Consider the following 17284-nt stretch of genomic DNA (forward strand, 5'->3'; position numbering starts at 1 on the left):
CAGACCAAGGTCACGACCAGTTCTGATTGAGGGAGTCGAGGTGGAGGCTGTGAATTCCTACAAGTACCTCGGGCTGTGGCTGGACAGCAAGCTGGACTGGACTTGCAACACCAAACACTTATATAGGAAGGGACAGAGCAGGCTATACTTCCTTAGGAGGCTGCAGTCCTTTAACATCTGCAGGAAACTCCTGTGGATGTTCTATCAGTCTGTGGTCACCAGTGTCCTGTTTTACACCGTGGTGTGCTGGGGGGGCAGCACATCCAAGAAGGACACATCCAGGCTGGACAAACTGATCAGACGGGCCGGCTCTGTGGTCAGCATGAAGCTGGACTCTCTGGTGACGGTGTCAGAGAAGAGGTCTATGGACAAACTATTGAACATCATGGACGATGCCAGTCACCCTCTGCACACCGTCATCAGCAACCAGAGGAGCCTGTTCAGTGACAGAATGCTCCTTCCCAAGTGCAGGACGAACAGACTTAAAAACTCCTTTGTCCCTCACACCATCAGACTGTACAACTCCTCTCTGGGGGGGGAGGAGGGGTAACAGGAAGACAGAGGACGGGAAGGAGCAGTAGCCTAGCCTAACAATAAGCAATACCGGACAATGTGCAATATAAAGTGGAATATCTCTCCTACCGCTGCCCCCCCTTTCTCCCCACCTTTTTTTTCTTCCCCCTCCTTCCCCCCTTCCTCTCTTCTCCATATCTTATTCTTTTTATATATTTGTATATGTAAATACTTCAAGGGCTCCTGACAGCAAAATTATGCTCTAAAATAGGTTTCTGTAATAAAACTACAAACACCACTGATCACTTTCATGATAGAACTAACCACCAACAGAATGAAATCAGTAGATTTGTCTTTGTGTGAAGTTGTGTCAATCTGGCCAAGTGCTAAGCCGCTGTCAGTGGTCGCCATATTTGCCGTGACGTCACATGCAGAACGACTGCTCGGCCTTCAAGGCAGCTATGGCCGATGAAACAGAGCGATTTTCTGACCAGTCTTCAGAAACTGAGGCCCTTTTTGAGGTTGACACTGGACATGTCGGATTACATGAAGATGAAGCAGTGGGTGGCATTTTGCCTTATCGTTTTGAGCCGTATCTGGACGATTTGCCTGCAGAAGGCAAGATTTCCGGCTCGGACACAGACGACGATGGGCCCAATGCAGAGGACGTCGTGATCCCAGCTGACATTGGGAGGCTCCAAAACACTGAATGGTAATATAATCATAATAGATCTAGTCCTCTGGGGGGGGGGGGGCGCATGCAGACAATATTACCGCACTGATTTCCTTTTAAAAAAATATGCTCTCTTGAAAGTTCATGATCTTTTAGATTTGTACGGAAGCCGAGAGAGGCCCTTCATATAATCCTTTTTGCCGAGAGAGGCCCTTCATATAATCCTTTTTGCCGAGAGAGGCCCTTCATATAATCCTTTTTGCCGAGAGAGGCCCTTCATATAATCCTTTTTTTATTCACCTTGTTATCCCAAGATAACGACATAATTAATTCAGGATCTTGAGAAAACAACACAACTAATTCGAGATCTCGAGAAAACAAAACAATTATTCTGTGATCTCGAGAAAACAAAACAATTATTTCATGATCTCGAGTAAACAGCTGAGAAATGGTTCATTCAGGTATGCCAAGAGACTTGTGATATGCTGACTTTGGGGCTAGTTCTCATTCTGTATAGACGCAACTTTGGTCATTAGAATGTCTGGAATAATCGATCACCTAATAAGGCAATATTTTGATCAGGGGTTGACACAGGGAGAGATTACATTAAGTCTTTTAATAAGGGATAATTTCAAAATTAGTCCGCGGCACCTCCGCAGAAGACTGGCCCCCCTCTCTCTCAAGGCATCGTAAAAAGCCATTTCTGCTCTGTTACATGTCAGCCAATTTCTAAGTCTTCGTTGTCTGACCCACAGGGGGGCGCAGCTCTGCTAGAAATCTCAGCTGTTTTCTCGAGATCACGGAATAATTGTTTTGTTTTCTCAAGATCTCGAATTAGTTGTGTTTTCTCGACATCCTGAATTAATTATGTCGTTATCTCGGGATAACAAGGTGAATAAAACAAGATTATATGAAGGGCCTCTCGCGGCTTCCGTAGATTTGGGCCGTTTTCTCACATTTTTATTTGAGAAGAATAAAAACTTCTATGAACTGATGAAATTCAATTGCATGTTAGGCCTATAAGGTCCAGCCAACACGGTATTGCAGCAGAACTGTGGCAGAACTTTGAATCATGAACAAATTCACCTCTTGCTATTATTTATTAGTAAATATCTCATTACAAGATGGAGATCTACACCGAAAAATCATCAATCAACAACTAATCAAACAAGTGTCACATGTCTGTCAAACAGAGGCCCACCTGTCATTGGGAGTCCACATGTCCCGTGTCCGGCGCACTTGTTTTGCCCACTCTTCGCGTCTGATGGGATCCTTGGGAAAGCTATACAGACTATACCCGGCTTCCCTGGTGTTTGAGCAAAATCCAGCCACTCAACGAGCAGGCATATTCACCAAAATAAACGACTCAGACGCAAAAATATTCACTTGCAAAGCACTGGTGAACAACGAGAAGTTGAGAAAATGTCTGTCAGTGGTTCTGCATGTGACATCATATCCGGCTTCTTCCTCGGCCGTGGGTTGGCTCGTTATGATATCGATTTATCTGCGTGGCGGGCCATTCAAAACGATGTTTGTTACTATTCTGTCGCGCGATGTGTGAAGTAAATATGTCATTTTATTCAACTCAATATGGCTGAAATTAACAATTTAACATATTTTTTGCTGTCAGGAGCCCTTTAATTTATTTTAATTTATCTAGAAGTTTTCTCTCTTTCTTTTCTCTGTTTATCTGTAATGATGCTGCTGGAATCTTAATTTCCCTGAGGGAACCCACCCAAAGGGATCAATAAAGTTTTATCTAATCTAATCTAATTTAATTTAATCTAACATCAAGACAGAATGCTCTCCACGTCTCTCTCCTGGGTGTGAGGACTCAGACAGCCGAAAAACACGCAGCATCCGCTCATGGTGAAAATCTAGTTTTACAAAATAACAAAATGTATGAATCACATTTTTCTTTTCCTATCTCACAAAAAAAGTGGGCTTACTGGAACAATCACGATTAGAGTTTTGAACAACAAATTATACCAAATATTTGATACTTTACACTAGCTAAGCATGTTTGTTTAGGGGGGAGAGCTAGAGTATGTTTTTTCTGGGGGGCCTCAAAATATGCCTAGCAACGCCCATACTGCACAGTCTGGTCATTCATGTATAGCTCTTTCAAATGCCTGCTAAATGTGGTGCAGTATAAACAGTATAGTATATGTACTAGGCAGGAGGAGACGCTGTGTTCAGCTCTGTAGTTTCTGCAACACGTCTTCAAAGACAAGAAGTTTCCATAGGCTAATTACCCCATGTTCAGTTACAAAACCCTTCTTTCTCAGCATTTCAGTCATTCTCTCACTCACTCTCACACACACAAATGTTTTTGTGGATATATGGTATGGGCATGACTTGCATCATCTCTCCTCAAAATAATAGTCAATGGTTCACCTGTGTGCTTGGTGAAATAATGTGAAAGACCATTAAAGGCTCGTGTTTGTACAAATCCACCGTACCCCTTCAAACAAACAATGACGTATGTAATTAAAACACTTTCGCTGCAGCTCAACTTCAACTTCTAATACACACATCCTGGCATATTAAAACAATCTGCTCATGCACACTGAGATGGGGCAGCGATCCAAACTCTACATGACTCAAAGGCCTCTTTGTAGGTAAAGTGCTTATAAACCCTGCTTACATTTCCAGGACCTTCCTCACAGTGTACGCTCTTTCCTTTCTATACTTCTGGCGAGCACTTATCCAGCCCTCCACTCATCATGAGAGTTACGTTCCAAGTTGCCTTCTTGCTAGCATGCTGCGTTTGGGCTATAATCGCTCAGGCTCAGAGAAGCAATCAGGATAACAGCAGTTACAGCAATCCAGATGAAATAACTAGCAATGATAGAACTGGAAGGACTGAGCCAATCCGCTTCAGCAACAAAGCCAAAGACGATTGTTTAATGGTCGTATCAAGCTACAGGAACTTCACAAAACTGCGCGTTTCCTGTAAAACCAAGGACAAGTCATATTGGTGCAATTACCTTGGTAAGCCAAACCTGTGCCAGGCCTACAACAACAAACCACGCCACTATTTTACCCAGATCATGTGGGAGATGCGCAAATTGCAGAATTCCTGCCAGGGCCTTCGCACATATAAACCGAAAATGTGCCGCTCTGCAGCAGATCAAGCACAGATGGTATTCTATGCATCCTGGCCCAAAATTCAGAAACAACACCAACCTGGTAAGGCTGGTCCAACATTCAAGAAGCCGAAGCCACAGCAGCCTGCAAAGGAAGGCTCAAAGCCAGTTAGGAATCCTGCTCTCAAACCTATTCAGCCTCAGAAACCTGCTAAAACCACCACACAGAGACCCACAGAGACACCCACGAGCTGGGCAGAAAAAGTAGCAGAGCAGCACTGTTGGACGAGCGTACAGGATATCTGTTCCTTCTTCCTCGGCTGGTTCAAGTGATGAAGAGCTTTCATTTTCAGGTACGAATCTGCCATTGAATAATCCTGCTGATTAACAATTTATCCCCTTCGGACACAAGGAAAAATGCTATGGAACTTCATGTGTACGATTGTACACATTATGTCCGAAGGGGTTAAACATAAATTTAAAAAACATTTATGGATGTTATCATATTTTAAAAAATTGTAATATGAGAAAACTTAAATAAAGCAAATGCTGTGAGCCAAATTTATTAACTAGACCCAAACTAGTATGGCAGCATCGCATAGTCCATTTAATGGGTCAATATTTTTAATGATCAGTGAATTCACTCAGTCTTTGACGACAGGAGATTAAAAACAGTTTAAAATTAAATGGAAATATAACACAAAGTGCACTATAGGACTACAATGTACGGTATATTCAGTACTTTGGCTGTAAAAGGCAATCTTGATAACAGCAACAACAACAACAACAACAACAATAATAATAATAATGTAATGGCTATCCTTAAAAGGCTTCTAAGAGGCTAAATTGTGTGATAGTCAATTACCTACAAAGTGAAAATATTTTAATGGACTGTAATGGACATATTGCACTCTTTCACTCATGGATGCTTCTTTTTACAGTATACTGGAAAATAAAATTGTTCTGATGTAAATTATTAAGAAATTTACATGGACTTTCCATAGTTTTTTTTTCCACCCCCAAGCTTTGATAATATTGAGATTCTATTATTCAGAACTGCGATAACTCCAGTGCAGCACAGTGACGCAGTGTCTGTTTCACAAACTGTCAGTTTTGCATGTTTCCATTGTATCCAGGAAGTTCGTCTATTTCCTCCCATGTCCAAAAATGTGTATGTAGTTGGATCGGCGACTTTAAATCGTCCCGAGGCAAAATAATTGTGCAAAATGTGTGTGTATATCCCATGCAAGCTGTTCCCTGGATACACTCTGGATTCACCACTGTGATCAGAGTAGATCAAGTCCTAATGATGAACGAATGAAATAAATGAATCTGTTTGGAAAATGTTTGTGATGAAAATAATAATAAAATAGTTTTTTATTTTGTTTTATGACTGTTGCACTTTCTTCTTACTGTCTTGATCCAGTGCAGTTTAGGAGACTTTTGGGTCAAATTTGGATGAAGCATGTGATAAACTGACACCCAGAAGAAGATGGCCATGAAGCTGAAATTGTTGGATTTTGAAGATATATATGAGCTCCACACCTGTTTATATATCTACAGTAAATTGTTACTAAACCTCTCATCATTTTGTACTTTTTAATATTGGAACAGAAATATATTCCTGCTGTAAATTTGTAATAAAATCGACAATGATCTTCTCAAAAGTGTCTTTTTTTTATAATGTCTTACCAATTATGAACTGCATTATTATTATTATTATTACTTGGCAGTAACACTTGCATGGGTGGCACGGCGGTGTAATGGTTAGCACTGTTGCCTCACAGCAAGAAGGTTCTGAGTTCAAGCCCGGTGGCCGACAGGGGCCTTTCTGCGTGCAGTTTGCATGTTGTCCGTGTGGGTTTCCTCTGGGTGCTCTGGTTTCCCCCACAGTCCAAAGACATGCAGGTTAGGCTAAGTGGTGGCTCTAAATTGACTGTAGCTGTGAATGTTTGTTTGTCTCTATGTGTCAGCCCTACAATGACCTGGCAACTTGTCCAGGGTGTACCCCGCCTCTTGCTCCTAGTCAGCTGGGGTAGGCTCCAGCTTGCCTGCGACCCTGCACAGGATAAGTGGTTACAGATAATGGATGAAGTAACATTTGCAAAGCAAAAGAGGCTTGCAATTTTATCAAATCGCATTTACTCTTAAATATATAGTACTGTGCAAAAGTCTTAGGCACATATAAAGAAATGGTGTAGAACAAAAATGCCTTTAAAATAATGAAATGAAATGTTTCAACATAAAAAAATACTATAAGCAGTAAGCCATAATAAATTTAACAAAGTCAGTATTTGGTGTGAGACGACCCTTTGCTTTTTAAAAAAAAAAAAAAGGGTGGAATATATGGGTATAATGAGTGCAGTTTTATGCGGAAATGAGCTGTAGGTTTTACTGAGCATCTTGCAGAACCAGCCACAGTTCTTCTGGACACTTTGACTGTCACACTCACTTCTTCATTTTGCACCAAAACCCAGTAGCCTTCATTATGTTTTCTTTTTTAATCTGAAAAGTGCTCTCTTATGTAATATGCTGCTCAGATACAAACATTTTTTTTCTTTAACATTTAATTTTGTGCTGGAAAATGAACATTTGGAACTCTAAAATGTTTTTGTACTGGCTTGATAATGTAGAAGTCATAAAATAGAAATCTATAACAAAGTTTGTATGAAAAAAATAGGGTGCCTAAGACTTTTGTACAGTACTGTATGTATATAAATCTCTAAAACTGTGATTCTACAACAAGGTATTAGTATTTCACTGGCTAGCAAAAGAAGACTAACTTTTCCTTAGTGTGTATGTATATATGTATTTATTTATTTATAAGAATACATTACACAAAAATACAAATTACTTTTAGGTGTTTAAGAAGTGCATGTTGAAATTAAAATGTATCTACATATAGCTGAAGCACAGCTTTTTCAATTTGTCATGAATCCATATTTTGTGCACAAAACAAAACATGCATACTAAAGGTAAATCTGATCGATAGTAGGCTATTAAAATGTAGGTTAAAATACAAGCAATGCATCAATACCATACATCATTAATAATCTTTGTGCATTTGTCAGAAAAAAAGTTGCATTGTTAATAATTTGTATTGTTGTATTACTGCACTATATCCAGTAGGTGGCAGAAGATGCTCTCTGTACATGCTGTACACGCCTACATTACTGTAGCATAAAGAGCCACCATAGAATAAAGCTGAATAAATATTTCATTCATTCATTATATTTACACCTTTGTATTAAACAGTTAAACCAGGCTGTTGTATGGGGTAGGGCAGAACTTTATCCTCAGACACCATTTTTAATCATGCAACCATGTCATCATGAAACATGGGGGCATGTGGACCACCATGTGAAACATGGGGGCAAGAAGATATCCGAACAGCAGTGTGATACCATCATGAAAAAAATCTAACTTCAGTCAGCAATGTTTCTCTGCCGAGCCACCAGAAGGGAACTCTGAGTTTTGAAACTGAGCCACAGGACTGCGTGGAGTCAAACATAGGGATGTTTTAGACATTATATACTCTTTGCTTGAAGAACAATGAGCACAGTGTAACTGTAAAGTTAGCTCCATGCCCCCCGGCTTTCAAAGACAAAAAGACATCCACATCAGATTATTTGCTGTTAGCAAATGCCAGATTATTCTGGATTTTTGAGGAACCAAAAACAATAAGAAATACACACAAAATGGTATGAAGAAGAGAGACTGGGGCTGATTTCTTTCCAGCCCAGACTGTAGATTCATGCAACCTATCAACGACAATCACCAGATCACTGCACGAAGTACCATGTCCCCTAGATTCGAGCTCCATTTGGGTTTATATTGTTCACCCCACTTCACTGATACATCTGTAACAAGTGATTGAAAAGGTGCATGTCAAATAATAAACATGAATGAGGTGGATTATTTATACTTTCTTCCCCCCAAAAAAAAAAATATTTCTAGAAGAAGCTAAAAGTAGCTAAACGAATATGTGATAACAGGAACTAACTTAAATCTATAAATAGTTAATAATAATAGTTAATATTCTTAATAATGATAATAGTGCCAGTTATCAATTTAAAGAATGTCTCCACCATACTGTATGTTTATCTTATTCATCAGGGGTTTTCAGACATTTTGCTGCTTGGGACTCCTACCAGATTAAAAGAATTCCAAAGGATCCCTTTATGTTTAGAGCACAGCTTTAATTTTAAGAACAATAGAGCAAATATGTACACTATGTTCATTTATTCAGGTCATTAGAGCAGGTCAAGTCATCGTTTTTATTCCTGAACTTTACACTCATCCAGATGGAGATTTGAAATACTGTGAACCATATTAACAGTGGTGTCCGGTTTTATATTATCCATCCATCCATCCATCCATTATCTCTAGCCGCTTTATCCTGTTCTACAGGGTCGCAGGCAAGCTGGAGCCTATCCCAGCTGACTACGGGCGAAAGGCGGGGTACACCCTGGACAAGTCGCCAGGTCATCACAGGGTTGACACATAGACACAGACAACCATTCACACTCACATTCACACCTACGGTCAATTTAGAGTCACCAGTTAACCTAACCTGCATGTCTTTGGACTGTGGGGGAAACCGGAGCACCCGGAGGAAACCCACGCGGACACGGGGAGAACATGCAAACTCCGCACAGAAAGGCCGTCGCCGGCCACGGGGCTCGAACCCAGGACCTTTTTGCTGTGAGGCGACAGTGCTAACCACTACACCACCGTGCCACCCTATATTAGACGAGATTAAAAATGTGACATGATATGAAATGTATAAAAATGCAGTGAGATTAATGTAAATGTTATTTATACTAGTTTTTTTAGTTATTGAGTTTTAGATTAACTCGTTTTCATTTCACATGACCAGGCAACTAAAATAAGCAAATAATAATCATAAAATCTTTGAGAGTGATCTCTACAACCATCATGCGAAATTTTTTTTTAAAGCAATATAGTCATGGACATGTTGGATATCCATCACAGACCACCAGGAATTCCCAAACCCCACTTTATGAACCATAGATCTAATGAATAATGTTAAAGGTCTCTAACAGAACAGCTGACCCCAGCCTGCAATTCAAACAGATGTGAGCGCTCTCTCAACTAAATCAGAAGACCTGGAAGAATTGGAGAGCTCAATCTCTCTTCTCTCACTTTTTCACACACATTATACACCCCCAAATCAGAAAAAGTTGGGACGGTATGGAAAATGCGGGGAAAAAAAGCAGTGATTTCTAAATTTACTTTGACTTGTATTTCATTACAGACAGAATGAACCCAATATATTTCATGTTTTCTCTGGCCAACTTCATTTCATTTGTTAATATACATCCATTCCTGCGTTTCAGGCCTGCAACACATTCCAAAACTAGATAGAACTCGACGCCAACGGTGTCGATGGGGATGCCTCCGCCTGGTAGACTACACGCCTTATTAAGTTGTGATTTGGGGATGGACATTTGACCTCACGAAATTACTTGTATTAGCCTTGGAGATATTGTGTTCACAAGGTTTTCGGACAGACATTTGACCTCACAGTGACCTTGACCTTAGACCTTTTGATCTCAAAATCTAATCAGTTCATGCTTGTCCCAAAGTGCACAAATGGTGAAAGTTTGGTGAAATTCCTTTCAGTAGCCTTTGAGATATCGCGTTCACAAGGTGTCGGGACGGACGGACGCACGCACGGACAACCCGAAAACATAATGTCTCCTGCACCTTAAGGTGTCGGAGGCATAAAAAAGTTGGGACGAGGGCAATTTAGGGCTAGTAAAACTATTAAATAATGATGTGATTTGAAACAGGTGATGTGAACAGGTGATTTTGTGCAAAATCAGTACCCAGGAAAGGCCTAGTCTTTGAGGAGCAAAAGACAAAGGGTGCAAGCCTAAGCTGAACACCCGTGATCTCCGATCCCTCAGACAGCACTGCATCAAGAACCGTTGTTCATCTATAGCTGATAGAACCACATGGGCTCAGGATTACTTTGGCAAACCTTTGTCAAGTTCTACAATACAGAGTTACATCCACAAACACCAGTTAAAACTTTACTGTGCAAAAAGGAAGCTTTATGTTAACTGTGTCCAGAAGCACCGTCGACTTCTCTGGGCTCAGAGGCATCTGGGATGGACCATCACACAGTGGAAACATATACTGTGGTCAGATGAATCAGTATTCCAGCTCTTTTTTGAAAGAAACAGACACTGACTACGTTTACATGCACATCCAAATCGAGCTGCTGTCGGTAATCGAGCTGAAGGTCCTAGCAGGGGTGCCAGAGAAATCCAATCCTACATGCACACAATGAAATCGAGCTATTGTGTGAGGTGCATTGTGCACCCGAGCCACAGGTGGCGCTACATGCCCCATCGTGTTGGTACATTTCCGGTTGTCGTCATGAAGAAGAGCTATTCAAGAGTATAAACAAAGTTATCAGCAGTGTTGCCAGATACTGCTGATGTTTTCCAGCTCAATACATGTTCAAATCCGCCAAAATGCACTTAAAACCGCCCAATCTGGCAACACTGGCAGTTCTGTGTTCACAAGTTCCATGCTCAAGCTGTTAGGCTTGCTCTAACAGACTGTATGGCTACAAACTGTCCTGTGCAGACCACTGTTTTGTAAGACAACTTATTTTGCACAATTGTATATTTTTCTAAAGTCCATTTTTTGCAGAAATTCGATTCTCTCTATTTGCATGTAAACGCACTGACTGTGTGCTTTGGACAAAAGACAAAAAGGGCCTATCCAGACTGCTACCAGGAACAAGTCCAAAAGGCAGGGTGTGTCACGCTATGGGGTTGTGTCAGTGCCCTCGGCAAAGGTAACTTACACTTCTATGATGCAGAAAAGTACACTGAGATTTTGGAGCAACATATGCTGCCTTCAAGACGACATCTTTTCCAGGGAAATTTCAACAAGACAGACAACGCAAAACCACATTCTGCACACATTACAAAGGCAGAGCTGTGGAAAAAGAGGGTGCCTGTCTCCTCTGTCCCCAATAGAGAATGTGTGGAGAATTTAGAAATGAAAAATATGACAATGACAACCCCGTACTGTTACACACCTTAAAACCTGTTTGCAGGAAGAATGGAACAAAATAACACTCGAAACACTTCATTACTTGGTGTGTTCAGTCCTTAAACATCTTTTAAGTGTTGTGAGAAGACATTATAAAGTGGTAAATGCTTTACTGTCCCAACTTTTTTTGAAATGTGTTGCAAGAATTAAAATCGAAATAAGAGTTTATAAAAAAAAAAAAATTTTCATGAGGTAAAACATCAAGTTATGTGCTGTTGTATTGTTTTGAGTGTAATACAGGTCAACTATTATTTACAAATCACTGTTTTCAGTTTTTATTTCAATTTCAACATACTGTGTCAACTTTTTCTGATTTGCAGTTGTAATTTGTAGAGTGCAAATTGGGACATTTTTAATAAGTTTGATGATATGTCAGTCATTTGTAATGTTGTTACTGACCTTTTCTATGGACAAGTGATTTTGGCCTTCAGACAAATAAAATGCGGATTTTGTTCCAAAAAAAAAAAAAAAACCTGAATGTCAACTGTTGCTTTCTTTCACACAAATGGAGGTAACATGAAAACATTTTACAGTCAGACACACTCGTCCCTCTAAAAAAAAAATTCTGATGATGATGCCTGATATGAAGTGTGTTCTGTCTTTTTATTCTTCTTAAATAATTTCTTTGGGTGAAAAAAGAAGTTTTAACATATATATATATATATATATATATATATATATATATATATATATATATATATATATATATTTGGGTTTTTTTTTCTCATTTCATTTTAAATAACAAGGTCTACCAAAAGTTTACAACAAGTGCAAAGGGAACAGTATACAAAAAAGAAGAAAGGAAAAAGTACACTTTTAAACACGATTATTATTTAACTCTGGGATGAAATAAGAATCTATATAACTTGTAACTTACAGTATTTCTATTGTTGCTCTCTTGGGCACTTATTTTAAGCATTTATTCCTTGCACAGTTCTTATCAGGATTCCCCCCCACCCTCTTTGTAATGAATACAGTACAAGCTGTTCCAGTTTTAACTGCTTTTTGTTTTGGAGAGTGCTGAATTGAATAAAAGTATTGATTGAATTCTTTGCTACAGATAATAAAACATGGTTTCTTTACTTGCAAATTGACATTTATAGATATGAAACGTGGCCGTTATAATACTAAGATTAATGTACACTTGTTTATTTTTCAGTGTATTATTTTCCAGGAGACCAAACAACACATTCTTCCAAAGTAAGTTAAAGTTTTTGTTAATATTTTCAGTCATAAAAGCAGATTTTTTTTCAGCTTTTGCTAGAAATTCTTCACAATTGGCCAATGCCAAAATAAATGCGCAACAGTTCCTAGATATCCATAACAGAAGCTACAATTCACATCAATGTCTGTCTTAAACTTTTTAACATATTTTTTTGCTGGAGAGACAGTTCCAGTTCAGACACCCTTATTCATATATTTTTTCTGTATTATGACTATTTTCTATATTGTAGAACAATGCTGAAGACATCAAAACTATGAAATGACATTTGATGCCAGCATTTACCTTGACGACACTTTACACACTATTGGTATTATCTTAACCAGCTTCATGAGGTAGTCACCTGGAATACTTTTCAATTAACACGTGTGCCTTTCGTGGAATTTCTGTTAGTAAATAATAATAGAGCGGGGGCTACAATTATTGACACCTGAATGATCTTTTGGTCGTTACAAAAGTAGAAAAGACTTTCAATACATAAATTGTGCATGAATAATTACTCAAACTTCCACTGGAAAAAAACTGAGTTGATTCCCAATTACTTAGTGTATCAGATCGCATGACACCATTCCACAATTATCAACACCTAGATGATTATTTATTAAAAAATGATCAGGATGTGGTATTAAAGTTAACAAAACATAGTTTTTATTTAAAATTTGTTTTACATAGACTTATATTATTATCATTTATTATTTAGTATATTTAGTACAAAAAAGCTTTTATATAAATATATGGATGTCAGTGCTTACGTAAATAAGGAAGTAATTGTTTTTTTTTAAACCTTTATTCGTCACATGCACACCAAGCACAGTGAAATTTATCCTCTGCATTTAACCCATCTGAAGCAGTGAACACACGCACGCACCCAGAGCAGTGGGCAGCCACGGGTTCGGTACCTCGCTCAAGGGCACCTCAGCCCAAGGCCGCCCCACGTCAACCTAACTGCATGTTTTTGGACTGTGGGCAAAACCGGAGCACCCAGAGGAAACCCACGTAGACAGGGGGAGAACATGCAAACTCCACACAGAAAGGCCCTCGCCGGCCACTGGGTTTGAACCCGGAACCTTCTTGCTGTGAGGCGACAGCGCTAACCACTACACCACCGTGCCACCCTCCCCATATCATATCTCATCTCATTATCTCTAGCCGCTTTATCCTGTTCTACAGGGTCGCAGGCAAGCTGGAGCCTATCCCAGCTGACTACAGGCGAAAGGCGGGGTACACCCTGGACAAGTCGCCAGGTCATCACAGGGCTGACACATAGACACAGACAACCATTCACACTCACACCTACGGTCAATTTAGAGTCACCAGTTAACCTAACCTGCATGTCTTTGGACTGTGGGGGAAACCGGAGCACCCGGAGGAAACCCACGCGGACACGGGGAGAACATGCAAACTCCGCACAGAAAGGCCCTCGCCGGCCACGGGGCTCAAACCCGGACCTTCTTGCTGTGAGGCGACAGCGCTAACCACTACACCACCGTGCCGCCCTCCCCATATCATATGTACATACTTAATTTATTTTAATTTATCTAGAAGTTTTCTCTATTTCTTTTCTCTGATTATCTGTAATGATGCTGCTGGAATCTTAATTTCCCTGAAGGAACCCTCCCAAAGGGATCAATAAAGTTTTATCTAATCTAATCTAATCTTGGGCTGAGGTACAGGGCCCAATTACCTCTCTGATATGTTGCAGCCGCCTAACCCAATCAGATGTACCAGATCGCAGCAGCAAAATTTACTGGTAAAACCTGTTGTTAAAACAGTGTGGTGAAGCAGCTTTTAGCTACTATGCAGTACAGCTATGGAACCAACTCCCAGAGGACATTAAAAATGCTCCTGCTGTTGGCAGCTTTAAATCTAGACCAAGCTGTTCTCAGATGCTTTCTGCTAACTGATAAATATCATCTTTACATGTTTTAAACTTTACTTAACTTTTACAGTCTTTGCATGTTTTAAACTTTACTTAACTTTTATTCCATTTTATTCTGCTGTTTTTACTGAACTTTTACTTCATTTTATTTCTACTACTGTTTAATTCTTATATTATTTTGTATTTTTCTCTCTTCTTCCCCCTTTATTTTATGTAATTTTATTTTCTATTGTTTACTGTTTTGCCTTTACCTCTGTAAAGCACATTGAACTGCCACTGTGTATGAAATGCGCTATATAAGGGTTGTTTTACAATCAGGGTACAAAGTTTGTGTCACAGGGGTCCAAAATTCAAATTGATTCAAACTGGTTCTTGTACCAGTTTTTAAGTGAAGGACAAGTTAAAGAACAGATTTCAGGTAATTTTTTGACGTGTGTACAGTAGTTTTGTGTAATCTGCTATAAGATGGGAGAAACAAATGAAGTGATTCTCAGAGAGGACGTTTTTTTTTTTTGACAATTCAGAATCCACTACTTCCATAGTGCTTTTAAATATAAGGCTGTAAGCTTTGTGTTAGTTGTCTCTAATATTTATGTCCCAATATCTTGACCACATTTTAGGATGAAAATAATCATTTTAGATATGTTATTTTATATTGAAAAATTAGCTGTCTCGGAGAGGACATTTTTTGACACTAATTTGTTCAAAATAGTCTGAAAACTTACTGGCATTCAACATTAAAACTTAACTATGTTTCCAATGATATGGAACCAAATATTTGTTTTATGGTATAAAGAATGATTTAAGTGCATCCCTGTGGTCAAAAAAGCACTTTTTCTAAATGACACGAGTAATTTTGCTAAATATGACACATATTATTGCCATACATTCACCAAAAATAACGTTATCACCAATTTTTTTTTTTTGCATGGTAAATAGAGCTATCACAGGGCTACAATAAACAACCAAGTTTATTTAGTCAAGCCTTTTGATATTGAAGATAATAAGTGTTAAATGTGATTTTTAGCTTGCGCACCCTGATTGTAAAACAACCTATAAATAAGCTTGCCTTGCCTTGAGCGAGGCACCTACTCCCAACTGCTCCCCAGGCGCTGTTAGCATGGCTGCCCACTGCTCTGGGTGTGTGTGTGTGTTCACTGCTTCAGATGGGTTAAATGCAGAGAGGAAATTTCACAAGTGTGTGTGATGTGACGTCACGAACACGTGGGTGTGTCACTACTGTATATAATAACAGGTCGCGCGCGCGGTACCGGCTCACTGCGCGTGTCAGCTTACTTTAACTGGTAAATTAGTGACGTGATAAATTAACTCGTGTGTGTTTAATTCAGTGAGTGAAGTTGTTCAGAGTCAATGCAAACTAATTAATTTTGATATTTACTCCTCAGAGAAAAGATGCGGCTGTGCGGAAATCTCGCGATGTTTCTGCTGCTGGCCTGGCTCGCGCCGTGCAACTTGGCACGTCGTGAAAAAGGGAAAGAAGGAAAGAAAAAAGACGGAGCAGAGAACGGAGCGGTTTCCGGTGGAGGAGGGGAGTTCTCTGGAGCAGCCGGAGAGCGGTGCACGTGGACGGTAAGCGGAGAGAAGCAGCTCGCGTTGAAAGTCACGTGCCTCGTGATGAAGAAGGGGAAGCCCCGGAGCGGTTACACCTGTGAGTACACCGGCGAGCCCGCGCTCTGCATCCGGTTCGCGTCCAGCCCGCGCGCCTTCTGGAAGCAGATCTCCCGCAGCCTGAAGCAGCACCTGTGCAGAGACGCTCACGAGACGCTCCAAGCGCGCATGTGCAAAAACGGGCCTGCGCGCGCTCACTTTCGGCTCCTCAATCCAGTGAAAGACATCACCATGACGACGCCCGCGGTGAGGGCGGGGCTTCTGGAGGACACGCCTACAACGGAATGCGTGCGACGCGCTGATCATCTAGAGCTCGCGCAAGAAAAGTGCGGGGCAGCGTGGGCGAGTTTCTGCAACTTTCTGTTCAGTATGGTCCAGAGTAAAGACTGCTGAGGGTGTGTGTGTGTGTGCACTCTATCTTGTTGGGGACCAAATGTCTCTACAGGGGCGTAGCTGGGGGTCCTGGGGTGCCCGTGACCCATACATTTTTTTCAATAGCCTCATAAGAATATTAGAAAAGCGCCCACTGTTGTCTTCTTCTTCTCATCTCATTATCTCTAGCCGCTTTATCCTGTTCTGCATACCGGGAACACCCCAAAAGATGTGCCATTTTGGAGATGCTCAGACCCACTCATCTAGCCATCACAATTTGGCTCTTGTCAAAGTTGCTCAGATCCTTACACTTTTTTTTCCTGCTTCCAACACATCAACTTCAAGAACTGACTGTTCTTTTACTACCTAATATATTCCACCCCTTGACAAGTGCCATTGTAATGAGATCATCAATGTAATTTACTTCACCTGTCAGTGTTTTTAATTTTATGGCTGATCGGTGTATATCAAATACTATTCATGAGTTTTCTTATATTCTTAGTTCATATGAATCATCTCATCTCATTATCTCTAGCCGCTTTATCCTGTTCTACAGGGTCGCAGGCAAGCTGGAGCCTATCCCAGCTGACTACGGGCGAAAGGCGGGGTACACCCTGGACAAGTCGCCAGGTCATCACAGGGCTGACACATAGACACAGACAACCATTCACACTCACATTCACACCTACGGTCAATTTAGAGTCACCAGTTAACCTAACCTGCATGTCTTTGGACTGTGGGGGAAACCGGAGCACCCGGAGGAAACCCACGCGGACACGGGGAGAACATGCAAACTCCGCACAGAAAGGCCC

General features: G+C 40.4%; 2 protein-coding genes across 3 annotated transcripts; both read left to right on the forward strand.

Annotated features, from left to right (window-relative positions):
- Window positions 1–3912: 3912 nt before the first annotated feature.
- Window positions 3913–4608, forward strand: fgfbp2b (fibroblast growth factor binding protein 2b). Its single transcript, XM_060915841.1, has one exon. The coding sequence runs from the start codon at window positions 3913–3915 to the stop codon at window positions 4606–4608; it is 696 nt and encodes a 231-aa protein (XP_060771824.1).
- Window positions 4609–10826: 6218 nt separating this feature from the next.
- On the forward strand, window positions 10827–16999 carry fgfbp1b (fibroblast growth factor binding protein 1b). Of its 2 annotated transcripts, XM_060915842.1 has the most exons (3): window positions 10827–11110; window positions 12530–12570; window positions 15878–16999. In XM_060915842.1, exon 3 carries the CDS (start codon window positions 15885–15887, stop codon window positions 16491–16493), a length of 609 nt encoding a protein of 202 aa, XP_060771825.1. In that variant the 5' UTR covers window positions 10827–11110; window positions 12530–12570; window positions 15878–15884; the 3' UTR covers window positions 16494–16999. The 2 variants fall into 2 exon arrangements, with proteins under 2 accessions (XP_060771825.1, XP_060771826.1); XM_060915843.1 differs by lacking the exons at window positions 10827–11110; window positions 12530–12570 and adding an exon at window positions 15718–15775.
- The last annotated feature ends 285 nt before the right edge of the window (window positions 17000–17284 follow it).

This window comes from Neoarius graeffei, chromosome 3 (assembly GCF_027579695.1).
Source record: "Neoarius graeffei isolate fNeoGra1 chromosome 3, fNeoGra1.pri, whole genome shotgun sequence".
NCBI lineage: Eukaryota > Metazoa > Chordata > Actinopteri > Siluriformes > Ariidae > Neoarius > Neoarius graeffei.